Source organism: Rhododendron vialii, chromosome 9a (assembly GCF_030253575.1).
Source record: "Rhododendron vialii isolate Sample 1 chromosome 9a, ASM3025357v1".
Lineage (NCBI taxonomy): Eukaryota > Viridiplantae > Streptophyta > Magnoliopsida > Ericales > Ericaceae > Rhododendron > Rhododendron vialii.
Genome location: NC_080565.1, coordinates 2,206,103 through 2,232,852, shown reverse-complemented (window position 1 = coordinate 2,232,852; position 26,750 = coordinate 2,206,103). Strand labels below are relative to the sequence as shown.

The following is a 26,750-nucleotide window of genomic DNA, read 5'->3' as shown; positions in this document are numbered from 1 at the left end:
GAAAAAGGTGACTCTTCCTTGCATTTGTCAAAAAGCCCAAAACAACTCTTTCGTGAAGGAATCAGAGCCTTGATGAAGATATTTGATGAGGCAGCTGGGCGTGGAGAAGATTGAATATGTCTCATGCGAAGGAAACAAGTGTGCTGATTTAATAGCTAATATGTCGTTTATTGACACTTTCGATTTTCGTTTATTTGATGTTGCTCCGGTTTGTATTAATTCGCAACTTTGCCAAGATGCAAATGGGGTTGAATACCCTAGACTCTCATATGTTTCCTAGTTTATTTATCTAATGTTCCGGGTTTGCTATTGACGAAAACCGAAGGAAACTTAAATAAAGGCATACAAGGAAAACCAAAGTTGCTTCAATCCATTTGTGTGAAGCACTGAAATTACTGTTGGGTTTCGATTTCTATATTCAATCAACGTGGGATCTTGAAGATTTGTTGGAACTGCTTGCGTTCGGCGCATTTTGAGTAATTGATTTAGGTCTTCTTCGCATTCTGTTCGACGAGCTCCCATTGATTTTGCACATTTTAATCGGAAGTGAATGATCAATCAGGGCAATTTGTCAGGTAGGGCTAGGGATTTTTAATGTCTTGAAAGTAGATGTTGTTTTGGGCCAACACGTGACTGCATAATTTGCTCCAAAACGACGTCGTTTTGTGATGTTGCAAGCTCCAATGAGGAGCCCTCGCTACAGGGTACCAGAATAAGACGATGATCGGAGCCGAACTTCATGCTACCCAGCTAGGTGCTTTAATTATGTTGTGAGAACACCAATTTTTTTTTTTTTTTTCCAGGATTGAGGACAGGCCGGAATGCCAAATTCCTTTAACCAAAACAATTCGTCATTTAATTAATACATATCTTTGGTTATAATCTTTTCAGGTGTTCTCTGTGAAATTGAATTCAGTTATTACCTACCAATGTCATTTTTAATAACTTTTTTTTTTTTTTTGTTTCAAAGTTCATCCCCATTCGGCCACTTCAATGATGTAAGAAAGCGCAAATAGGCTCCGCGATGAGTGTGGCTGGAAAAGGTCCCCAAATTTCATCTTTGAATGGTCACATCATAGTTTTTCTCCATTCAACACAACCTGCTACATGTAGTGAACCTGGCCCTAGCAAAATATAACCACAATATACAGTGGTGTACAAATGAAATTTCTGATTTCAGGAAATTTCAACCCTTGTCAATTAGCATGGCCAGAAAAGTACTATAATCAAACTTCTCTCCGCGATGACAACCCGAAAGGCTATAATTAACATGATCGATCCTAGCTAATTATAGATAGTGTACAGTTGTGTACAAACGAATTGTACGTCTATCTTTAGAGAGTCCTGCTATACACACAAACATTCGTGCACAGATTGTGCACAGATTTCGTTGTGGAGCCCACCGCGGGTTCCACACAAATCATCCGAGCCGTTCATTAAATGTAAAATATTTTTTTGAGGGTTTCCCGTAAAAAATAAGCTCAATCCGATACCTATAGGAGCTTGATCCAACCATATAACTTTTTATTATCCAAAAATCTGAATGAAAAGTTATATGGTTGGATCGAACACCTATAGGTATCGGATTGACCTTATTTTTTACGAGGACCCTTGAAAAAATATTTTACATTTAATGAACGGCTCGGATGATTTGCTTCAGGTCCCACAACGAAATCTGTGCACAATCTGTGCACAGATTGTATGTGGGTGTAGACTTTCTGATCTTTTGATCTTGTTTCAAGCCATGCCGTTGAATTTCTTTCTGCAATGACAACCCTGTTGGAAAATTGGAATTTTAACCAAAGAAAATTTGGTGAGAACCACACTGTGCAAGATGGGCCCAAGTGGGTTTTAGATTATCTTGCTAAGGAGTTTAAACCAGTGAAAAAATGAACAAATTCCATTGAGAGATGAATGAGAAATTGTCTCTCAAGGTGGGTTTCGGACCAACAACAGTGCACAGTTGGTTGGTTATAGCTGGGTTGATTATCCAGAGTTATTACCTATGATTGTGTATTCAATTTCGGGAATAAAATTGTATCAATTTTATTTCAAAATTGAATTGCCGGAATCAATTCCCCTATTGATTGTATAGGCTTCTCCATAAATATTTTGTGTTCATTGCCGTATTGATGGCAGAGACTTCTCCTTCAGCTATAGAAGGGGACCTCTACCTTCGGGTTCTACACACCAAAAATACACTGAAAATCCAAAGCTCTTCGTCTTCTGCAATATCATTCTTCCTTTAGAGAGAGAGAGAGAGTACTGACACAAGTTCATTCGATGGGCAGTCTACGGCGGTGTTTCGACGACTGAGTGATAACTGAGTCAACCCTGGGAAACAAACACCGACACAACTTCCAACACCAGTGAGGCAGCGAATTTATCTTACGGGCATCGTTGAACAAAACAGGTATCGGTTTGGAATTGCTAATACTCTTTTACAGTTTATGTCTACATTTCATATTCTGTAATTTTGTAATTCATATTCATGTTGTAATTTTCAGAAATTAGTAAAATCGATTATTGTTTTACGCACTATTTTCCTACCATCTTAAAGACAAATTCTTTTTTTGGGAAAATTAGTTTCGGTTCTACTTTGAAAAAACAATTTCTGGTTTTGACATTACGAACAGACTTCAAGAGGAAAAGGAAAACAAGTATTTTTCTTCCCCACGGATTTCTCAATAGTTATAGGCGTTTGACGTTTTCAAACTTCATAACTTTTGTAACAGTAAAGGGTTTTATTGGAGTAATGGCCTGTTTGGATGCATCAATGTGAAGGAAGATTGTGATATTCCGCTCCTAATACACGGGCCTCTGCATATGGCGTCGTTTGGAAAGTCCAAGGGCGTGCGTGCATTTGGCAGAATTGGAGGATGGCTCTGATGTCAACCTGTCAGCTATGGTCTATGAGGTAAACTTGGTGGGGTCAAACCCTCAAGAGTGGTGGGTTGATACTGGAGCTACCCACCACATTTGCTGTGGCAAGAAATTGTTCACCTCCTTTGAGCCGGTTACAAATGGCGAGAAGCTATTCATGGGGAACTTTGCAACTTTTGAGGTGAAGGGTCAAGGCAAGGTCATCTTGAAGATGACATCTGAGAAGGAGCTGACTCTTAACAATGTCTTGTTCGTGCCGGACATTCATAAGAACCTGGTGTCCGGTTCTTTGCTGAGCAAGCATGGCTTCTGCATGGTGTTTGAAGCAAATAGGATGACTGTCACCAATGTTGGGGTATATGTGGGAAAGGGCTGTATGATCGGTGGTCTTTTTAAGCTCAATGTAATGACTGTAATTTCACGTATTAATAAAATGAAATCCCCAGTTGCTTATTTACTTGAGTCTTTCAATTTGTGGCATGATTGATTATGTCATGTTAATTATGATGTTTTGCGAAGATTAATTAACTTAGACCACATTCTAGCTTTCCAAATTGATAAAAAACACAAGTATGAGACTTGTGTTGAAACCAAATTGACCAGATCTTCTTTTCAAACGGTTGAAAGAAGCACTGAGCCATTGGATTTAGTTCACACTGATGTGTGTGATCTAAAGTATGTCCAAACACGAATTGGTGAAAAGTATTTTATTACTTTCATCGATGATAGCATCAGATATGACTATGTATACTTGCTTAATAGCAAGGACGAAGCGTTGGACAAATTCATTCTTTATAAGAATGAAGTTGAGAATCAACTTAGCAAAAAAATTAAAGTGGTGAGTATGAATCACCGTTTGGAGAATTGAATGTTAATCATGTTAAAAATCATGTTAATCAGTTAATCGGATTCAGATCAATACCTGATTGAAATGCATTTGTCTTAATAAAATGGGTATGCATTTGTCTTAATCAGATTCACCTCGGCCATAACTCACCTCTCACTAGTGTTACTTATGCCCTGCACAAGGAGCAATTGGGCTCCCCTCAAGCGAGCAGTGAGATTGAGCCCCAAAAATTAGTCGAGGTTCCCGGACACCTAACTAACTTTTCCCTGTGCTAATTTACAAAAGTCCTTTATATATATGCATTATTTGCAAATTGCTTGCAATTGTAGCCCATGAGCCCCAAAAATTAGTCGACGTTCCCAAACACCTGACTTAGTTTTTCCGGTGCTAATTTACAAAAGTCCTTTATATATGCATTATTTACAATTCGCTTGCAATTGCAGCCCGTGAGGTAACCTAAATACTAATTTGAAATTCTTAGATAAATATTTGTTGACTCTCGGGGGATCGAAGTGACAGATGATCATTCACTGCTTTGTCCATTTTCTGGCGACCAGCATCTCATGGAAGGGAAAAGATTTTGGGTGCCCAACAGTTACCACACACGTAGAATCCGTCTACGATTTTAGCCATCTAAACGTCTTTTGAATGATCTGGATTTTCGAGAAAGAAAAAGGAGAGAGAATGGCAGGGGAGGGAAGAGAGAGTGAATAAATCTGGACCATCCAAAACATATTTAAACAGTTGAGATCGCAGACGAATAACGTCCCGTGACACCCGTTTAGCAGAAATTTCTCCGTGGCGGCGATGAAAATACCCAATTTTATTAATCCTAGACTTAACTATCAAAATATTTTTGGAGCTGTGCTATCCACATAGATTTCTGTGCACATATTGTGCATAGATTTCGATGTGGGACCCACTACGGGTCCCACATAAACAATCCGAGCCGTTCATTAAATGTAAAATATTTTTTCGAGTGTCCACACAAAAAATCAACTCAATCCGATACATATAGAAGCTCGATCCAATCATCTAACTTTTCATTCAGATTTCAGAATAATGAAAAGTTAAATGATTGGATCGAGAGCCTATAGGTATCGGATTGAGTTAATTTTTTGTGGAGACCTTTGAAAAAATATTTTACATTTAATGAGCGGTTTGGATCATTTGTATGGGACTCATAATAAACCCACATGATGATCTGTGCATGAAAAGTCTGTGTCAATAGACTTTCTGATATTTTTGTGTGGCTAAAGATGTACAAGTAAAAAAATTATGCAGAATCTGTACGCAATTACTGACACGGCGACATTTTGACTTACAGATAAAATATTCATTAAAATCACAATAATGGCACTTTTTTATAACAGTCTGGGTATGTTTATTGTGAAATTATATAATAGTGCGGGAGTATCGCCACATAGTATTCCGGATTCCTTTACAACCACACATTCTGATGTAATCTACTATTACGTAAATGAATTCCACAAAAATGTATGATTATAAAATGGTCGAGAGTACCACGTGGTAGTATTCCCGAACTATTGAATAATTACTCTTATTAGTAGGTGGGAGCTGGCACTGAGCCGGGCTCATGTGGGCGTCATCAAATATGCCGCAAATGTAGCATTATATGTTTATAGTATTAAGCCTTTCTACATTGAATTTGGAGATATCCGATCAATCTGCTAAGGAGAGAGAGAGAGAGAGATGGGTGACACTGCTGTTGATTTTTTCCTTGAGACATTGAAGCAGCTTATAACAGGCTCCAAGCTCAATTCCATCAAAGACGAGAAACATCAACTCGAATCTCTTGAGGAGGAGATAAAGTACCTGAGAGGGTTTCTCAGAGCTACGGAGAAGACACGCATCGAGTATTCAAAACTAATGAAACTGGTAAAGCAAATCAGGAGCGTGGTATTCGAGGTAGAAAACATCGTAGACCGGTTTGTAATTGATTTCAAGCTTGGTAATCCTTCCCTTGACCTTGAAAGTGTCAAAAAAGAGATCAAGGATCTTATGACTGAGGTGAAGCAGATTTACGACAAGAATATGTATGACATTAATGGAGCAACAGTCAACAAACTCAAACACTCTTCGATTGGAAGTGGAGGTATTGTTGTTTTTATGTCTTCAAGTTTGAGCTATGTCGGAGATTAACATCATAGCATAAATTTGGTACATACACAAAGCAAAGTTCTTTAGTAAAAGGCCCTGAAAAAGTTGTTCCAAAATCATCCAACGCAACTCATGTTTTTTGATATATCAGACGATTGTGGACACAATTGTGTTTGGATCTGCGTTTTACTTTTGCATTCCTGGACTTATGAAAACAATATTGGCTTGATTAAAATTAAAATGAATTTTGAACTGTTCACTAGTAATATTAACCATTACAATACGTTTAAAGGGGGAAAAAAAAAAACCCATAACAATATGTAACATGGACCATAATAATGAGTAAGGCGAATGCTACAATACACCATTGATTTGGGATTAATTCAATAGATTTTAGGAGATCGGGCACACACAATACGTGTGCAAGTCGAATTAGTTAATATACATAAAATAGCTTGGCACTTTTTAGATATTTCATAATATTGATTCACAGACGGCTCCATAGCCAATTGAACACCCTAAATGAGTAAATTGTTTTAGAATATATGTACTAGTTTTAGTTTTTTTTTTCCTTTTTGAATACCTAAAGTGGTCAAAGAGAAGAGGGTGGTGGGTTTCGAGGAGGAGGTAAAAAGAGTAATAGAGAAGCTTGATGATGGAGGACAGAGCAGACAACTGGAGATTATAACAATCATCGGTGCAGGTGGAAGCGGCAAAACCACTTTGGCTAGGGAAGTGTATCATCATCGTTTCACCAAATATACTTTTCAAATTCGTGCATGGGTTGATGTTTCTCAAGATTATAATAATACTATGAAGAGGGATTTGTTGATTTGTATTTTAAAATTAGCTTTCCCAGAAAACAATCCAGATTACGAGAAGAGAAGTGAGGATAGGTTGGGAGAAGATGTACACAAATGCTTGAGGGGTAGGAAATATCTCATAGTCATGGATGACATATGGGGCATTGAAGCCTGGAATGACATGCAAAAATCATTTCCTAGGGAACGCAAGGGGAGTAAAGTGTTGTTCACTAGTCGACTTGTTGTTCAACCTGACATCATCGGCTGCGTCCCTCATTGTTTGGCTCCCTTACCAAAAAGTTTGAGTTGGGAGTTGTTACAAAAGAAGGTACTTCCTCCGTCCCAAATTTCTTCTCCATTTTGGGCCTCCGTATCATTTGTAAATTACGTATCTTTTTCAATCTATAACATTTTCTAGGGTTTTAAAAATTTTGTCTCATAGAAATAATAAAGATATATCAACTAATTAATATCCAAATTGCATATAAAAATCATTAAACATTTACAAACTTAAATTTTTTAAGATGTCCGAAATAGTGAAAGTGGGCAAAAAATTTGAGACTGAGGGAGTATTTGTTTCAAAAAATGAGAGAGAACATTATTTTGCTTCAAAGAACTAAAAAATAGCGATTTGAACGTATGCTTCATCATGTACACCATTGTCATATGTTTCCTATTTCTAATTTCTTCATAAGAATCTCTATTTTAAACATTTCTTATTCTTGTCGTATGAATTGTTAAACTATTATTACTTGGATTAAATTGTATGTAATTGCAATTATAGATATCTAATATTACCCATATATATCGAATAGGTATTTGGGATGAAATGCTGCCCGCTGGAGTTGGTGGAAATTGGTGAGCGCATTGCAGAAAAATGTGAAGGATTACCACTCGCGATTGTCACAATAGCTGGCATTTTGGCAACGAAAGACACGACACCTGATGTGTGGGAGGAAGTTGTCAAACATTTAAGTTTGATCATTGCCGAAAATGAGGAGCGTTGCATGAAAATACTAGAACTTAGTTACAATCACCTGCCTCTTTATTTGAAAGCGTGTTTTATTTACATTGGAGCATTCCCTGAAGATTATGAAATCCCCGTACGCGAGTTAATATGGTTCTGGATCGCGGAGGGATTTATTCAGCCAAGTGATGGGGGGAAAAGCTTAGAGGCCATAGCAAACGATTGCTTAATTGATCTCATTGATAGAAGTCTCGTAATGATAGCTAGGAAAAGGTCCTTAGGAGAAATTAAAGCATGCCGTATCCATGATCTTCTACGTCAGTTATGCTTGAAAAAAGCTGAGGAGGATAATTTCCTTGTGAAAATTTACGAGGATGATTCTTTTTCACCTTCTGCTACACATAATCGTCGCCTCTTCATTGGCTGCCAGTTCTTTGATAAGTTTTCCTTAAGGCCTTGTGCTCAGAACCTTCGTTCTTTTCTGTGCCTCTGCTTGAAAAAAAACTGCTCGTGTTATTCAACTAAACCAAATATGTCATTCTTGGTTGAAAACTTCGAACTTCTCAGGGTGCTGAGTTTTATCCCTGCTCAATTCCGAGGAAAAGAAGGAATAGCACGTCTAGTTCATTTGAGATACTTAGCACATATGGCCGACAACCGGATGTTTCCAGCGCCAATTACTTACCCCTTGAACCTAGAAATCCTTACCATCCGAGCTGCGGGGATGGATGATTTCATTGAGTTGCCTCTCGCTATATTTAAGATGGTTAAGTTGAGGCATATTTATAGTAAACATGGGGTATTCGCGTACCATGTTTCTTCTCAAGGAGTGAGAATTGGTTCTGATCATTCCTCCGGCTCCAAGTTGGATAGCCTACAGACCTTGCACCAAATATGTCCTTGTGACGATTGCCGAAGTTTCTTGGTAAGGACTCCCAATCTTAGGAAGCTAGGAGTTCAAGCAGTACTAAAGGATGGTGTTTTGACGATCCCCGACCTAGAGTTCTTAAAATGCCTTGAAACACTCAAATTTACCATGGTAGACCATCGTGGTCCTATGGCAAGTATTTTCCGACCGGGGCTGAAGCTTCCTCCGACTGTTACGCGACTAACGTTGAGGCGTTTGAATTTAAAGTGGGAGGAGCTGTCAATCCTCCAAACTCTGCCGAACCTTGAGGTTCTCAGATTATTAGACTGGGCTTGTATGGGACCAGTTTGGAACACAAGTGAAGAAGGGTTCTCTCAACTCAAGTACTTGAAGCTTAGGAACCTGGGACCATTTAAGGAGTGGAATGCTTCCGAAGATCAATTTCCGAGACTTGAGGTCTTAGTGATCGAATGTTGCCCAGTCCTAGAGCAGATCCCGATTGATTTTGCTAATCTAAACGAACTTCGCGAAATTAACTTAGAATTGTGCACTATGTCTGCGGCAATATCGGCCTTGGATATTCTGGAAGAGCAGAGAAATAAGAAAGGAGATGATGGTTGCCTAGATCTCTGTGCCACAGCTATTTTGCTAGGTGAGACGGAAACAATGGATCCCAGATTCAAGCGTGATGCGGTGATGCAGTACACCTTGACTATTGCATAATTTCACAAAAAGAGTAATTATTCAATAGTTCGGGAATACCGCCACGAGGTACTCCGGACTACTTTACGATCACACATTTATATGTGATCTATATATATACTTAATGATAGACCTTACAAAAATATATGATTGTAAAATGGTCCAGAGTACCACGTGGCGGTACGCAATCTTCCTTGATTTGTCATAAAGCCCTGTTCTAATTCCTGTCGACGCTGGTGGATGAGGCGTTCGAAATTATACGAAGTAGATTATTAATGTCTATTCCACTTCACCTCTGGCGACGTAGTTTTCAGGGCTCGAACAACTCTTTTGTAAGGGAATCAGCGCCTTGATCCAGATATTTGATGAGGCGATTGGGCGCGGAGAAGATTGACCATGTCTACTGGGAAGGAAACAAGGTGTGCCGATTTAATAGCTAATATGTCGCTTATTGATGCTGTAGATTTTCATTTATTTGATGTTGCTCTGGTTTTTTCTTAATTCGCAACTTTGAGAAGGCGCAAATGGGGTTGAATACCTAGACTCTTGTATGCTTCCTAATTTATTTATTTATTCAAAGTTCCTGGACCCTGGTTTACCACAACAAAGAAAAGAAAAGCGAATCAGCGCGTTCGACCTCGTGTGCTATTGACGAAAGGAAACTTAAATGAACGCATGTAAGGAAAACTGAAGTTGCTTCGATTCATTTGTGCGAAGCATTGAAATTACGGTTGGGTTTCGATTTCTATATTCAGTCAATGTAGGATCTTGAAGTTTGTTGGAACCAGTTGCTTCTGGCGCATTTTTTAGTAATTAATTTAGGGCTTCTTCGCATTCTGTTCGACGAGCTCCCATTGATTTTGCACATTTTAATCGGAAGTGAATGATCAATCAGGGCAATTTGTCAATGGTGTTTGAGGTCCAGATGAGCACAGAGAGGCATTTCTCTCATGAAACAAAAGAGTGAAGATCACAGCCAAACCACACCGGTCTCGTCCAAGGACACTGAGTAAGCAAATGTTCCCACAGATTCAACGCCATCATTACACACAGGACAAGGAGGGGAAGCAGAGCAATTCCTTTTGAATAAGTTCTCTTTGGTTGCCAAAATGTTTTGTGACAAACTCTCCACCATAAATTTCTAACTTTAGGGGCCGGGGAACGTTCATTTAAGCCTAACAAGCACCTATGTATTGAGGTTTATCAAAAGGTAAGCGATACTTTGCAAGGGCTATTTGAATTTCTATAACCAGATTTAACAGAATACCTACATTGCTGTGTATGGTGCCAAATGAGTCTGTCTGAATGGGGAAAAGAAGGTAATAGGATCATGGTAATGGCCTTTACTTCTTCCTCCGAGAGAAACTCCTGCAACTTGCATGCATCCCAAGTTTCCAAACCTGGTTTGATCACGTCCGAAACTGTCTCAATCTCACATCCCAGAGGTTTAGCCGTGGAGAGCTTGAAATGAGGGAGCGAGAGAAACCCAACAATCATCCCAAAACTTCACTGTAGCGCCATCATTTACCTGCCATCTCAGCCCTTGCATTAGGATGTCTCATCCTGTCAAAATACTGGACCATGCCCATGAAGTTTTGTTGCCCTTGGAAGCTTTGAGAAAAGATGAGTTAGGAAAATAGATTCCCTTGCAATTCTAGCCCAGAATGGATTTGGGTTCATAAGGAGCCGCCATGGTTGCTTAGCCAAAGGGCTTTGTCGAAAGCTCTGAAATCCTGAATATCCTGAAAACCAATGCCACCCCCTTCTTTAGAAATTGACATATTATCCCAACTTGCCCAGCAGATACCCTTGTTCTCCGGATCGCCCTTCCACCAAAAATTGCTGACCACTGAGTTTAATTTGCCCACCCACAACCATTTTCAGGAAAAGGAAACATGCCATAGCACATGTTGGAATGACTCGGGCTACATCCTTGATCATCACTTCTCTCCCCGATTGAGAGATGATTTTAAGCTTCCACCCCTGCAGCTTCTTCGAGGTTTTGTTGAGTTATATTATCTACGTAAAATGAAATTTGTGGATACAAAGCTCTATGTAAAATGAAATTTTTTATTATGATTGAAAATAAATTGTGCTTAATTTATTTTGTTTTGTTGAGTTATATTATCTACGTACTCACAAATTTAAGTGAAGTTTTTTCTTTTACTTTGACTACTCATGAACAATTCAGTGTCGACAGTATAAAAAACTATGACAGAAAAATCAAATCATATGTAAGATATTACGAAATTTTAGTGCATTTTTTTGAGTCCAAGGGGTTCGCTTGAACCCCCTCAACACCATGTGGAGCCACCCCTGCTTTGAATACTCGCATTATAGTTTTTCTCTATTCAACAGAACCTGCTGCATGTAGTTAACCTGACCCTAGCAAAATATAACCACAATATACAGTTGTGTACAAACGAAATTTCTGATTTCAGGAAATTTCAACCCTTATCTATTAGCATGGAGAAATTTTTCGGCGCCGGGTGGTACCACGTGGTGTATGCTCGGCGCATCCGGGCCATCCATTTTCGATTTTGGACAGCTCGGATTTAGAGAGAGAAAGAGGAGAGAGGTGGCGTGAGAGCAGAAAGAGAGTTTCAATTTGAGCTATTCAACACACTTTTGGACAACCCAGATAGACTGTTTGGGCACCACGTGGGCACGAGCATGTGATACCCACCCGGCACTGAAAAATTTCTCACCAGCATGCCGTGCCAGAAAAGTACTTGAATGGTAGTTTTTCTTTTCTTTGTTTTTTTACAGCCACTATAATCAAACTTCTCTCGGCAATGACAACCCAAAAGGCCATAATTAACATGATCCTAGGCTCCAATGGCGGAGGGACATAGAGATAAGGGTGGGCAGCCAACCCTACTGGCTACCAAGTTTTCATAAAAATAGGTATAATTTTTACTCCATTTTTGCTAATTTGACCCCACTTTAAAATTTATTTTTGCCTAGGTCCATATAAAAGGTTTTGTACTTAAAAGGAAAAAAGAGACAAAATAGAATCTCTACCCACACTAAATTCCCAAACGTAGCGCTAGTTTGTTTGTTCTTCAAAACAAATCAAGGGTTTCGTTCATGAATTACACATAGTTCAAATTTCCAACCTCACTTATTGAAAATCCTGGCTCCGCCACTATTCTAGCTAATTATAAATAGAGTACAGATGTGTACAAACGAATTGTACGTCTATCGATCTTTAGATTTTATTTCGAGCCATGTCGTTGAATTTCTTTCCGCAATGACAACCCGACATGCTGTACTAACATAGCCCTAGCTAATTTTACACACAATACAGTTGTATCTCAATGGACTTCTATTCTTAGAACTTCTCGAATCTCTATATATTGGCCTGATCATCTTCTTCACCTCAAACATTTCTTGTGCATATCTCCCTGCTCTCATATACATTCATCCTCCCCGACCAAGGATCCTTTTAACATGGGCTACGATGACCAGAAGATTCAATACCAGCCCGAAGGTACATATTACATCTCCGAGTTAGCCTAATATTTCATTTTTTTTTTTTTTGTTCTGACTTTTAATGTTCGTAATACAGTAATTTCGCAAAATTGTTTGCGCGCAGATGCTCCTAGTAAGGGTCTTTATGGTGCAATGCCATCAGGCTATACTGTTCGACCACAAGGTTATGGTGCAATGCCATCGGGCTATAGTACTGTTCCACCACCAGGCTATGGTGCTTCGCCGCAAGCCTATGGTGCTCCTCCGAAGGGCCCTTATTCTGCTCTGCCACCAACCTATGGTGTTCCTCTTCAAGGTCCTTATGTAGCTCCACGGCCAATCTATGTCGTTCCGCCTCCGACATGCCCTTGCCTGAGAAATGATCAATGGCACGCTCAAAACCCACATCCTAAGAAAACTGAATCCGATTGTGAACAATTTTGGACGGCATGGTGAGTTCTCTACACAAGTGTTTTCAAATCGAGATACGTATTGTGTATCGTTGTTTTCATTTTATGAATCATATTGGGATATGCATCGCGTATTGTAAGATATACGCACAATTAAAACTTAGTTATACCTATACATGACCTAAAAATCGAAAGGATTTTATACATGAAAAAGAAGGTTTTTGGCTGAGAAATAGTCTTTCAAGTGGGGTATATCACATTGAGGCCTTTTTGGTGCCTTGGTCAAGGAAAAAGGAAGATGGCCCTTATCCAATTCATGCAAAACATGATCTACATGTGTTCTTTCTACGAGCTTTAAAATAGATTGAGTTTCGGTTATCTTTAAATGGTTTGAAAATCACCCTAATTAGATCAAATCATTTAGAATGCATTTGGGGTTCCGCTTATTAAAATATGGTATTACATATGTTCATCTCTAATTGGTGCTTTGTTACGCAGTTGCGGTGCCCTGTTGTTCTGCTGCATCATGGATGCTATTTTCTGAAGATTCGAAGCTGTACTTTTTCGAGGATTGGAAGCTATTTTCGGCAATTGATGATGAATGTTATCACCTGACGATTTGTAGTTTTTCGAATCTGCATTACGTTGTAATTGTGGTTACCAGTAATTGATTCCTTCTTTTTATGCATTTTTATTCTGGATTGTAAATTGACTTTGATGTTCAAACCTAGAGGCGTGACCATTCAATTCAAATAAAAAAGAGCTGTCCCGAAAACTCTTAAGCCTCTGCGCTGAGGAGTTTTCCGGCCTTCGCAATCTGTATTTTATGTTTTTGCTTAGTGGACTTTCCAAATCTAAAGATGTTGTGGTCTTCCTTCGTTCATGCGTAAACACAGTTAAAACTCCTCGTTTTATTTACCCTCCATTTTTTTTTCTTTATATCATTGCTCACATAGATTTACTGTTCTATCTTTTCATTAATTTATTGTTTAAAACACATTATGGACAATATAGTAAATTTGTATATATATGTATATAAAGAAGGAAAAATAGGCTGGTAATAAATATGTGTAAAATAATCATGCTTGAACAATCCTATAGTGTAAGGGTGCACCGCACAAGCATAGTTCGCGATTCGGGTCTTCCATTTCGACCTTCTTTTTTTTTTGAACTGTCAAATTCATATCATATTAAAAACCCGAATGCAATATAGATTCCATTAATAATACAAGAATGAACCAAAACTATCAAGACTTCGACACAGGCATCCCCTGCAGCGAAACGCCTAGATTAGGAACCAATTTAGGTCCAGGTAGTAGAGAATCCCAACAGACTCCCAGCTCAAACCCGCAGAAAACAACAAGCACAGCTAAAATCTGAAAAAAAAAAAAAAAAAAAACCAACAACAACTAAGAAACAACGGAAGAAAAGTACATATCTCCTGCCGGAGTAAACACTGACTGGTTGATTCACCCATGGCTCTCGAAGATCTGCACGCCTCCTCTGTCGGATCGAGTCGTTGAAGCCGAACACACCAAGAATTTATTGCCCACCACCGCACACCGTCGGATCTGAGGAAGACTCATACCAGCACAAACCCGGCATCGATTACATCGAAAAACAAGAATGAAACCAGCTCAAACCATTACACAATAAATGCAGATGTAATCAAACGAAAATAGGAAGGAAAAAAAACAGAACAAAAACCAACTAAAAGGAACCCAAGAAACACTGAGATCCTATTGATTTGGCCCACTGAGTAGCTGAGTGAAATCGAGTTCACAATCAGCCGCATCCCCAGAAGAGAAAACAAGCTCCATAGCCGCCGCCGTCGGCATCTGGAGGCTTTATTCGCCGGAGGGGGCACGAGCAACCCAGCATCAACCCAAAGTCAGATCAGACCCAAAACAGACCCAGGGGGAGGAGTGGAGGGGAAAGAGTGGTGGAAAGATGGGTTTGCGGTGAGGATGAACAGCGGCGGTGGTCAGAGAAAGGCTGTGGAAAGGTCAAGGAGGCAGAGGATTTGGTCTAGAAGACCGGCCTGAGGTTGAGGATGGGTGGTCGGCGGGCAGAAGAAGGAGGGGAGGTGGGCCATGGAGGGCGGCAGCCCCGCCTCCCCGAAGCTGTGGCCGAGAAAAGTAAACTGGTGGTAGAAAGAAACAAGTAGACTGGAGGTAAAGAGTGAAAAACGGAACAAAATAAGAAAGAACCAAGTAAAACCCTAACTAAGGTAGGGAAGAGAGGGATGAAACCCAAGAGAGAGGGAGAGCGCCGCAGCTCCTCAATAAAAAAGAACCAAGTAAAACGGAGGTAAAGAGAGAAAGAGACACATGAAACCCTGAAGGTAAAGAGTGAAAAACAGAGCAAAATAAGAAACAACCAGGTAAAACCTTAACTAAGGTAGGGAGGAGAGGGATAAAATCCTAACTAACGTTCAGTTGTCCTATAATGTTCGAATCGTCCATTGCCGAAATAAAATTTAAACCATTAATAACGAAGATCAACGACTTGAATGCATTTCACTCCTGCACTGACCGGCCTCAGATTGTACCGTCACAAAAACAAAACACAAACATATATAAGAAAAATTCTTTTACAGAGGCTCCGTAAAAAAGGTTTTTACATAGGCAAACAATTTTATCTGTTCAAAAATATTAACATAGGCAAACAATTTTATCTGTTCAAAAATATTTTGAATGGTCCAAATTTTAGTTAAACTATTTGCTCGAATAATTTATTTAAAATTCGGATCGTCGATTACCAAAACGAACAGTAAAATAAAGCGGTGTGAAAACCTCTTTTACTAAGGCTCCGTCAAAAGGCAACCACAAGGTGTTCCTTTCTCAACAATTCCCGTCCCAATTCCAATCGAGAGAGAGAGAAACAGGGCGATGGGTCTTTCCCCGTCCAAACGAGTCTCTGAAACCCTCACCAACTCACCAGATTTCACTTCAACCTGCACCTCGGTCTACCAAGACTGCCTAACCCTAGCCCAACACGCCTTCCCAGGCGTCCAACCCTACCAGCTCTCCCACGCCACCTCCCTCCTCCATCACTCTCTCTCCTCCACCCACCCTCTCCTCAACACCTGGCTGCCCACCCCTCCGCCCCGGCCCCGTGTTGACCGCGCCTACCGAGCCGTAATCGCTCGCCGCCGCCGGCCCGGAACCGAGCCGGACGGGGAGGGAGAACCGTGCCTCGGGCCGGCCGAGTTTAGGGAATTTGCGGTCGAGGTTTTTACTGGGGCTGTTGTGGATAACGCTACGGCGGCAGTGGTGAAGCGAGTGCCGATTGGGGTGGTGGGGATTGTGGGGGTAGGGGTGGGGGTTAGGGCTGGGAAGGATTTGGTTGGGGCTTTGGTTGGGGTTTATTCGGTTGGTGTTGCGGCTTCTGTTTATCTCAGTTTATTAGCTGGAGCTGCTGGATAGGAAAATTCATTGAGTAGAGCTATATGTACCGACCTCCCCGGTACCGAAATCGTACCGCCGGCCGCCGATGGGCCGTCTCCGGCCACCGGACGGCCGATCCGAGCCGTCCAAAAATTCAAAAAAAAAAAAACGAGGGGACTCACGCGGGAATCAACGGCATCCGAGGTGTGTAAGGTGCTTGATCCGAGCACCATTTTTTCGTGTATATATGTATATTTCCCCTCGTTTTTTTTTTTTTGAATTTTTGGACGGCTCGGATCGGCCGTCCGGTGGCCGGAGACGGCCCATCGGCGGCCGGCGGTACGATTTCGGTACCGGAGAGGTCGGTACCAATATATAAAATGTCTAGGAACATCACATGGCGGTCACGGTCACTTTCTTTGTAGGGGTGTATGTATAAATGGATATTGTGTGAAACACTTGGTTTGATCTTGAGCTTTGTTTAGTATCGTGTGTATTTTTAGTATCGTGTGTATTTTATGTTTTCAGAGACGTGTCTTTCTATCACAATACAATCTTTAATTAAAAAAATTAAGAAAGAAAGAAGAAGCGAAGTTTGTGTATTGCTGTTACGGTGTAAATTTCAGCTCAAATTGGAAGTTGAAATAATCATGCTGGGCAGAGCCGTGATCTTCTCTTTGGTGTGCCACATTGTGAAAGTTCATGAGAAACATTAATTTGTATTGACGACAAAGTAAATACTCATTCCGTCTTATTTTGTTTATTTGTTCACTTTTCGACTATCAAATTATTAGTCAATTTCGACAAGTTCAATAACAAAAGTCCTCTGAAAACTATCCTTTTACTCTCCTCTTAATATAATGTTTTGTTTGGTTTAGTGTTTGAATTTTTTTTTGAAAAATAGTAGGGATGATAAATGAAGAGAGATAGAGAGAGAAATATTGAAAATAGATGAAATTTTGAGAGAATTTTTTGAAAAATTCTTTTTTAATTTTAAAGACAACAAGGCTTGTGTCCAGTGCAATTTGGATTTGAGGACACCTTTAGAAAGTTTAAAAGTTTTCAAAGTGTAATGATCGTGTCCATAAGTTGAGTTGCTCAAATTGGACAAAACATTAACACGAAAGGACCTTCTTTTTTTTTCTTTCAAAGCAAACAATCAACCATTTAAAATTTCAACTTAATAGAATTTTAAGCGACGGAAATTATCTCTGATTGTATGGACCGGCCCCAATGAGTTCAAATTCAAACCTGAGACTTGGAAGGTTTCGAATATGAGTCCCATGCAGCCATGCTTGACTCCTAGGCCAATGCCTTGAGGTAATTGTGTTCGAAGTTGCGTTTTAAAGTTGCGCTCCTAAACTTTGGCTTTGCATGGATGCCAATGTGACGAAAACATTTGTTGCATTTGTGGGCATCCATACTAAATATGGGTTGTTATTACCAAAAATAAGAGCACCCCACTCCAACCTCTGTGTCCGCCACTGATGATTGGAATACAATATCAATGTAGTACAATGAATGAATAAAATGGAAGATTTATGGTACGATGGTTATTGGTTCCCATACAATGGGAGAACAAAAAATGAGGATGAAGTTAAGGTATTCTACTCTTCCTCGGCTTCAAGACCCGGTATGTACTCCAAACTCACATCAAATATAACCGGACTATTAGGAGCCACTCTTGGCCTTCCTGGAGCTGAGCTGAGACCTTTCGGGAATGCCAGCTGTAATTCCGAAGAAATACAGAACCAGAGAAAACCTGATGTCAGAAAATCGTACATTCGAAATTCTGATGAAGATTCCGTTACCTTATGGCAAACGCATGCAAAAGAGAAGGATACCAACGCATGCAAAAGAGAAGGATACCAACGCATGCATTCTTTAAACAACGCAAACAGTACTATAAATGCAGGGGCATCTAACGAAAAGAGCAACTGAAGCGATGGCATTGGATGATAGAAACAAAACATATAAAAGGGATGATGCTACATAAATAGAGCTAGATGTATCATCTGTTCGATATGAACATGTCCCTACTCCCTAGATTTGGTTTGAAATCGTTAAAAGTACCAGTCACATCATTGTACAAGTTACATTTGAACAATGGGCATCAAAAGAACAAAATCCATATGTTGGACAAAGATGGGGGAGTAGGTAGAGAGATTTGTTGGCATTCTTGTTACGAATATGCTCTTGTAAGGGCAATATTTTCAACAGAGAGGCAAACTAACTGTTAGCCGACCAAAAAGAGAATAAAAAGGGCCATGAAAGATCATGAATCCGCAAGTTATGAATCAGCAGTAGAAGTGAACAGATTTTGAAAGTCCAATAAAAAAGGCATTATAGCATACACGAACACAAATACTCATACTTAGATCCTCGTTTACTTATCCATGACAACAGACGCAGAATATTGGGTGATTAACAATCCATAAATCATACGTTTTAAAAGCAGAGATATCAGGTGAGAAAAACTTACTGGTCCAGGAATGTACAGTCGCCGTTTGCCTCCTAATTTCATGCTCAGGATCCCTTCATCAAGTCCCTTGATTACCTATTCTAGTCATTTTATTTGGTAGTCAGTATGGTATATAGAAGTCAAACAACTTAATTTATTTCCATCAACCAAAATTACTAAATTATTTCCATCAAAACGTTCACAATTGTTGGTAAGGGTCATCATTTAGCCCGAAGGCCCTCGACCCGCCCGGTCCGTCGGGCTTTTACCCGGCCCGAGCCCGTAAACCGGGCAGGCTAGCCCGGCCCGTAGTTTGTAATGGGCGGGCTCGGGCCTATGAATTTTTACTTGGCCTGCCCGTAGGCCCGGCCCGTGAGCCCGCCCAAAAGCCCACCAACGGGCCCTCCTATTAGCCCAAAATCCCACAAAACCCTTTCTTTTTTCCCTTGGTTTAGTTTTGCCCAAGGAAATTTAAGCCCGCCCGTTGGCCTGCCCGGCTTTTGGCCCGCCGGCCCGCCAATTGGGCTAGCCCGTGGGCCGGGCTTGGGCATCAATTCATGGTAGGTAGCCCGGCCCGCCAAAAAGAAAAAAGCCCGGTCGGCCCGGCCCGATGATGACCCTTAACTGTTGGTATTCCTTCAGTCAGTGAAAGTGGGATGCAAATTATCAATCCTTTATGCTGACAGATTAACTAACCTACTATTCACCATTGCTGAAATTTCAAAGGTTGAAGCTTCGAAGAGGTTTGAAATTGTAGAACTCATGTCAGTAAATTTAAGAGGCAAACAGCCACATTTTTAAGCGTTTGAGGTCTTCAAACTAAAGCATAACTTGATTAACAGCCACTTTTGAGGTTACCTGACCGGATCCAACACGAAAGATATAAGGCAGGCCCTTGTCCAGTGAACTGTGAAGTACAGATAAAGCGATCGAATAAGATACAAAAGGAAACAAATTGAATAAGAAACCGAAAGCAACTGAGTTTATGCATTTTTAAGAAAGAAATTGAATAAGAAACCGAAAGCAAGTTGCTCTTTGTTGAGACCTTGAAGAAATTTCTCTCACACGTGTAGTGTTGTTCTACAGGTTAGCATCTTTGATTGTGCGGGGCCCATGACAAGATGATACTCTCAGTAGATCATTATCAACTTGTGATAAAGTTTTCTGTATACCTGATTACTGTCTAAAATAACCTTGTATATATTTGCTATAGAGATCATTTACATCACCAATAAAGCTTGAGATGGAGATGCCAGTTGGGAGAGAAAAATTTACAAGTCTCATTTTTGCCATTTTCAACACCTTTACAGCTGGGTAGGCATTATAGAAAACACCATCTTTAGTAATTCTTCCATGCATACATAAGCTGATTCTAGAATGTGTATAAGTCACTAGGTACAAACCCTACGACCGGATAAGTAAATGGATAAATGGATCCGTTTGCAAGTCGGATAAGTAAATGGCTTGCTTCAGTATTTTATAGAAGAGGAGATATGTATGTGCTTAGTTTGTATTGAGGTGGATATAGGAGATGTGGCATTTCGTAATTGAGAGGCCAGATATAATATGGATAGAGGGGAGGGGAGGGGGGGTGTTCCTATATCCAGCCGGATATACAATCCAGCGATATTATAGCCATCGTCTACATCGGGATGGCAAACACCGGATATAAGTAGTTCGGGATATACTACCCCAGGTGATAGTATATCCACCCTCTATCTCCTGCTAGCAAACGGCTCCTTATTGCCTACAGACAACGAATATTATGCAGTTAATCAACATACTTTACCTGTCAAATATTTGTCCAGATGGAACCATAGCAACATAATTTGCAGCCACCTGTGACAAGGAATAAAATATAAGGTGAGCGATAGGATTGATGAAAACTAAAATTGGGGTTCATCTGGTCACATCTACTTATCATGACTTCATAAAAGTCACAAAGGCAAAACAGTGGGTATGATGGTTGTCACTTGCACACTTAGCAAGCAATAGATTTTCAAACAAACTGCTTGATACCCCAGAATGCATAGGGAAGGTAGGGACTAGGGCTGCAAACAAGCCGAGCCGAGTCGAGCTTCGGAGTGTTCAAGCTCGGTTTTCCAAAATTAAGGTCAGCTGGGTTAAGAAGATAGATTTGGATGCCTCTTGAACTCTTTCATTTGCTAGTGTTCCATTTGGACAAAAAACCTTTTTTCTATTTTCTTTTCATGGTCATATTGAACTAAATTGAAGGCACAATAAAACATACCTGATAACCAACTGGGGGACTAGGGCCTTTACCAACTTTAATATCTTTGTACTGCAAACCAGACTCGGTAGTTACCATCGGTACCTTCATCAGTCAGAAACCCATCGATAGAAGCCATCAGTACAATCAAACTACATTTCCAACAATAGTATGTCAGTGTTGGTAGCTAAATTACATGGAGACATAACCAACCCATGCCTTATCACAATACGCATGTCTATTGTTTAGTGAAACACCAAAGGAGGTGTATACAAAGCCTGATCTCGCCCACCAGTATTGCCAGAACACAAACAAAAGGCAAGGTTGACGAAATTGGACTATCCTAATGATTAAGTAATAAATTCCTACGTGATGGTAAACAAATGGAATTTGTCACATTGGATATACTTTTTCCCACGGCAATTTTTTTTCTTTCCACAAAAGTAGAACAAAATTGAATTTGCAAAAACATTTTCAAATTTTCTATTCAGCGATTGAAACGAGCAAATTTTGGAACATAGTTAAGAAGAAATTATGGTAGGAAGACTAAACGAGTAAAACATGTGTGTCAACAAAAGTGGAATACATGATCTGAGGTTGTGACTACTCAGGTGTTTATACCTGTTTTTGGCACCAAGCCATGGACTAGCACTGGAAGGCCATTTAATTAAATTTTCAATTAAACCGGGCCAATGTATGGACGATTATGGGCTAGAGATATTGTGCCAAGTTGTTGTACCAAGCTTAGGCCCAATTATTTATTACTTGAAACAAATCACAGCCAAGGTTCATGAATGTTGGGTCAGTACACGAGATAGCCCATGAATTGTGGAGTTGGATTGGATCATGGAGGCAGGCCCATGAAAAGAGGAGTTAGTTATTTCCCTCCAAGTACTGCACAGGCCACTCAACTAACCCCATGATCCTCACATCCCACGAAGAGAGGGAAGCATATACACGGATTAACCTCCAATAAATTCCATGATCCAGTCGTAACCGCCAGCTCAAGGAATGGGGGTTAGCAGAGGACACTTGGCAACTCGTGGTGAAGGCTCAAAGTAAACACATTCAGAACTGGGCCAGTACAAGCTGCCTATAAATACAAGCTTAGAAGGCGAAAAAAGGGTCCTGCACCATCAAAGCCCAGCACTTATTCAACTATCAATTTACTTTTGAGCAAAGTACTTTATCTTAATTACCCAAAAAAAAAGAGTACTTTATCTTTCCAATCCTTTTACTTCCACAAGTATCTCGGATTTTTACCTTTTTCGCACCTTTTACATTCATTTGTGATTCAAACTTTATTGTTCCGATATAATAAAGTTCATTTCCTTTTACTTTTGTTCTCTTCTTTCCTACACGGTTAGGAAATCATTAAGTCCACTTTGTTGTGGCAAAAGCTCGAACCATTTTGTGGCTTCCCTTTTAAGTCAAACGTAATTTTAGAAGTTAGATACAAGGCATTCAGTCCTTCATCGTTAGGCGCAACAAGTCTTGGCCCACCAGCATTTAGTCAACAAATGCTTACAAGCACGTTCACGCCTTGCTCGGTGTTCCTGTGCTAAAAACAGGAGTTTCCACCAGGTCAACCAAGAAGATGTCCACAAAACTGCTGCACCTTTCACAGACATGCAGAAAAGCAATGGGCCCACTAAAGTTCATGTCTGGTCAAGTTCAGGTAAATGCAAGTTTTGATGATGGAGGACAAAACAGTATTCTTGTATAACAGGGTTATAGAACAAGGAAGATATTGTGGCTTTTGGTATGAATTCAAGGTAATATGGATAGCATATGGAAGTAAATAGATGTTAAGCCTTCGATTCAGAGTCAGGGAGTTAAAGTTGCTGGTAGTAGCACGACTTCAACAAATAACAGAGTAGAATGGAAGGAAAATAAACAGTCCAAGAGATAATACCCTGCTCTACAAGGACTCAATTGAGAGAGATCAAATGTAAAAGAATAAAACGTTTTAAACAAATAGGCTGTAGGCTAGATTGTAGCCTAGGAAAAAAACACTCTCAAAATCTTCAACATAAGGACAACTCTTGAAATATCAAACCAAGGCTTTGTTTGAAGCAGTTTCTTGAACAACTACAAAACAAAGGATTGCCTAACAACCGAAATTTGCACTCTAGAACTACTACAAGGACTTATCCTAGGTAACAGTACAAAAGTAACTCATACTATTTCATATTTGACATGAATACGTTTTTATTCATTTTAACAAGGGGTACAGGCACAAGTGTGTCACTAACCTAGTTAAACTCAAGTTCTTTGGTGAACCACACAAAAACATGAGTAGAAACTTGGTTACCCAAAAGTCAAGCAACTCTGAGTTGCCTAAACTCAACCTCAAGCATTGTTTTGCTGTGGTTAAGTGTTGATTTACAGTTAAATGGTGAATCTCATCCACAAGGTAAGATGTCAAATGCAAGAGTCTGTGGTGATTAACTGGTCAAGACGAGGCTTGTCTTGAGGAAAGTCAAAGAACACATGCCTTCTGGTTGAAGTGTTCAACTTTTTCTAAGTTCTAAGAAAATGCCTAAGCTCCAAACGTGTCCTTTTCCTAACTCTTTACTACATATTTTATAACTTAGTAAGAGGCAAAATAAGGAAAAATATAATATTTTCACAACTATGGTTTGAGAGTTCAAAAGATACTATGTGTAGTGGCGTGAGGCTAAAACTTCAAAGAATGAAGGAAAAGCTACAGATGATGAGATGAGGGAGTTATGTAATCTCACCATACATTTTCAAGCTCTTTCTCACAATTATCATCACAGAGTCTAGGTTTTTCCTCTGGAGGCAAGCCAGCTCCATTGGCATCGAGGGAGGAAAGCAAGAGGCTTGAAACACCCACTAGCATGCCAATGACATTCCTGCGCTTACTTAAGGGCAATTCATCCCCATTGTCAATTCTCTTTGAAGCTTCTATTCTCAATTCTGAACTCGAGCATCTCAAAATCACACATCTAATTTTACCACCCGCAATGGTATGATGATTGGTGTACATACATCTAGAAAAAGCAGAACCTGGATCAATACAAAATTTTAATTCAGAAATACATCCTTGGTAGCAAAGTACTGAAGAAAATTTCAATTTCATCATAGGAACTACTTAGCAGGATCTAGCTATCAATGCGAATCCAATGAATTATCCATGGTAAACAATCAATCAAGCTAAAACTAGTTCACAAAGAAGCAAGTAAACAGAAACAGAAAAACCAGTTTTCTTTATCAGTACCACTGAAATTCCCACGGACCATTGCTTGGTTGAAGTATATGAGCTTGTAAGTGTCAAATGTGAGAACTTGGGTTTACGTCGAAATGCAGAACATTGAGGAAATGATGGCAATGGAAAGTTAGTAATTTGACCTGGTTTTGTTTATCCCAGCACCCATCAATTTTACAGTTTAAACACCCCGCCTTTTATATAGCTGAAAGGTCAGCGTCGTCAGAGTATGGAGCCTGAGATTTCTGGTATGAGCTTGGGTGACAGATTATGCAATGATGCCCTTTTTGGCCTTCCCATAGCTATTCACTGTTTTGAGCAGCAGACATACGGTCCACATGCAAAAACCACCACACGAGCTCTTCAAAAGTATACATAGCAGTCTATCAACTATTCAATTGTAATATTTCATAAGTAGAAAATAGTGAGATCAAAACTAGTTGACATGTATCGTTTGTATCCATAGTTTTTCTCGTCATAAACAGCTTACAAGTCTATCAACTATTCAATTGTAATATTTCATAATTAGAAATAGTGAGATCAAAACTAGTTGACATGTATCGTTTGTATCCATAGTTTTTCTCGTCATAAACAGCTTACGATCCAGATCAAAAGGATACTTCTACACGTCCTACATTGACTTACGAAAAATTAAGGCTCCTAAAGTAATACCCTCCTGTCCAAAATATTTGTCCAGTCTACAAAACAAGGAGTTAAAAGAAATAATACAATTTTTTCAAGAAAATTTCAAAAAGTATTCATCAATTTACTAAATATCAGTGTATTTTTCATCTATAAAGAAAATTGAATTTTTTCTTGAAAAGAATGTATTATTTTAACTCCTCGTTTTGCGGACCAGACAAACATTTTGGGACGAAGGGAGTATCTTACTTTGAATTAGAAAGTTTAGGCTCTTAAACTAATACCTTGTTCATTGATACTTTGCACCAGAAAATACCAATAATTCATTCTCGAGTTTGTTTAGTACTACAATACTAAAGAACATGAAAATTTATTTCTGACTCTAGCCATACCCGTACCCTACTTGTTAAGGTATTTCCATGTTGATATATCTGTATCATACCCTTATCCATGACTCATAACTATTTTCTAAAATTGGGTACTAATTTAATTCACTGTCTTATTTTCTTGATGGAGATCTATATTAATTCACTACTTTGAACTGCAGAAATACACATAAAACTCAATCAGTTGAAATAGGTGATCAGATACCAAGTAAATGAACGCTAATATCCCACATTTAGGTTAACCAAACCCTCTGTTCTAAAAATTGGTCTGGGCGGGCAACTAGGCAGCTGTCTAGTCCAATGTCTAGATAAAAATTGGCCTAGGTGGCGGACTAGCTAGTTGGCGTCTAGGCACTAGGCGTCTGTCTTCCGCCCAACTAGGGCCTAGCGACTTTTAGAACACCCATGATAATGCAAAGGCGGGTAATGTAAGTGAAGCATTTGATGGGACCAACTTGCAGCAGACAAAAGATGCAAAAAGAACCGGAAATTGCATCAAGAAAAATTGAACAATTTAGCATAATAAGAACAAGGAAAACAAAGGGAGAGAGAAGAAGAATTGGATGGGTTTTATTTTACCAAGAGGAAGCAGAAGAGATGATGAAGCCATTGTTTTCCTCTGTGTTGACAGTGGTCGTTTGGGTTTTGGATGTGGATAACGAAATCAGCAGCAGATTTTAAATGGGAGGGGTAAAGCAACAAACTGGCTTAATTTCTGAAACACCACCCTGAACTATCACATTGTATCACTTTTACCTCGTTCACGTTTGAAACACATCGCTTTTACCCCCTGAACTTTGCGACCGTTCTGTCTATGAGCCGTTTGTTATTGAGGGCGACTATTCGCAGCCCCATATTTTCTCTCTTAGCCCACTATATTTCGGTAAATAGTTGTTGAAAATCATACATAACATTTCGGTAAATAGATGTTGAAAACAAGATTATATTTCGACAACTACATGTCGAAAATATGTTCAATATTCGGTAAACAACTGCCGAACATACATTTTCGGTAAATAGCTGTTGAAAAAATATTATATTTCGGTAATTGTATGCTGAAAATGTATCTCAATTTCGATAACTAACTATCGAATATAATTGAAAATTTTTAACGGGTTAAGAGAGAAAATACAAGGCTGCGAATATTCGCCCTTGTTATTAGATGAAAAAGGTAAAAAGTTCTGCTCAAACAAAATGTGTATATGGCATAATTGCCCTTATTTTTTGTAGTGCAACCAACCCCAGTATATAAAAGATTTCCGCCTCCCTTGTTCACTACCTCAGTATCTCACTCATTTCAACAAAGTCATGTTCACCTGCAGCTCCAACACAAGC

General features: G+C 39.5%; 4 protein-coding genes across 4 annotated transcripts; 3 read left to right on the top strand and 1 right to left on the bottom strand.

The window, feature by feature from the left end:
- The first annotated feature begins 5,344 nt into the window (after window positions 1-5,344).
- On the top strand, window positions 5,345-9,212 carry LOC131301638 (putative late blight resistance protein homolog R1B-16). Its single transcript, XM_058328014.1, has 4 exons — window positions 5,345-5,629; window positions 5,728-5,846; window positions 6,441-6,982; window positions 7,470-9,212. Exons 2-4 carry the CDS (start codon window positions 5,753-5,755, stop codon window positions 9,210-9,212), a joined length of 2,379 nt encoding a protein of 792 aa, XP_058183997.1. The 5' UTR covers window positions 5,345-5,629; window positions 5,728-5,752.
- Window positions 9,213-12,347: 3,135 nt separating this feature from the next.
- LOC131301923 (uncharacterized) lies at window positions 12,348-13,713 on the top strand. The gene is made up of 3 exons (XM_058328428.1): window positions 12,348-12,684; window positions 12,790-13,117; window positions 13,574-13,713. Exons 1-3 carry the CDS (start codon window positions 12,645-12,647, stop codon window positions 13,617-13,619), a joined length of 414 nt encoding a protein of 137 aa, XP_058184411.1. The 5' UTR covers window positions 12,348-12,644; the 3' UTR covers window positions 13,620-13,713.
- A 2,180-nt stretch (window positions 13,714-15,893) lies between these two features.
- On the top strand, window positions 15,894-16,511 carry LOC131301921 (uncharacterized). The gene has a single exon (XM_058328427.1). The coding sequence runs from the start codon at window positions 15,967-15,969 to the stop codon at window positions 16,501-16,503; it is 537 nt and encodes a 178-aa protein (XP_058184410.1). The 5' UTR covers window positions 15,894-15,966; the 3' UTR covers window positions 16,504-16,511.
- A 1,370-nt stretch (window positions 16,512-17,881) lies between these two features.
- On the bottom strand, window positions 17,882-26,113 carry LOC131301920 (peptidyl-prolyl cis-trans isomerase FKBP16-3, chloroplastic). Its single transcript, XM_058328426.1, has 7 exons — window positions 25,995-26,113; window positions 23,905-24,188; window positions 21,177-21,260; window positions 20,715-20,764; window positions 19,784-19,832; window positions 18,947-19,021; window positions 17,882-18,191 (listed from the first exon to the last, which is right to left on the bottom strand). Exons 1-7 carry the CDS (start codon window positions 26,023-26,025, stop codon window positions 18,072-18,074), a joined length of 693 nt encoding a protein of 230 aa, XP_058184409.1. The 5' UTR covers window positions 26,026-26,113; the 3' UTR covers window positions 17,882-18,071.
- Between the last annotated feature and the right edge of the window lie 637 nt (window positions 26,114-26,750).

Coding starts and splice junctions, on each gene's coding strand:
- LOC131301638 (XM_058328014.1), top strand. CDS start 5,753: ATGACTGAGGTGAAGCAGATTTACGACAAGAATATGTATGACATTAAT. Junction 5,847..6,440: donor CTCTTCGATTGGAAGTGGAG/GTATTGTTGTTT, acceptor GAATACCTAAAG/TGGTCAAAGAGAAGAGGGTG. Junction 6,983..7,469: donor GGGAGTTGTTACAAAAGAAG/GTACTTCCTCCG, acceptor TATATCGAATAG/GTATTTGGGATGAAATGCTG.
- LOC131301923 (XM_058328428.1), top strand. CDS start 12,645: ATGGGCTACGATGACCAGAAGATTCAATACCAGCCCGAAG. Junction 12,685..12,789: donor GATTCAATACCAGCCCGAAG/GTACATATTACA, acceptor GTTTGCGCGCAG/ATGCTCCTAGTAAGGGTCTT. Junction 13,118..13,573: donor GAACAATTTTGGACGGCATG/GTGAGTTCTCTA, acceptor TTTGTTACGCAG/TTGCGGTGCCCTGTTGTTCT.
- LOC131301921 (XM_058328427.1), top strand. CDS start 15,967: ATGGGTCTTTCCCCGTCCAAACGAGTCTCTGAAACCCTCACCAACTCA.
- LOC131301920 (XM_058328426.1), bottom strand. CDS start 26,025: ATGGCTTCATCATCTCTTCTGCTTCCTCTTG. Junction 21,261..23,904: donor GTGAGAAAGAGCTTGAAAAT/GTATGGTGAGAT, acceptor TGACTGATGAAG/GTACCGATGGTAACTACCGA. Junction 20,765..21,176: donor GTCCCCCAGTTGGTTATCAG/GTATGTTTTATT, acceptor TCCTTGTCACAG/GTGGCTGCAAATTATGTTGC.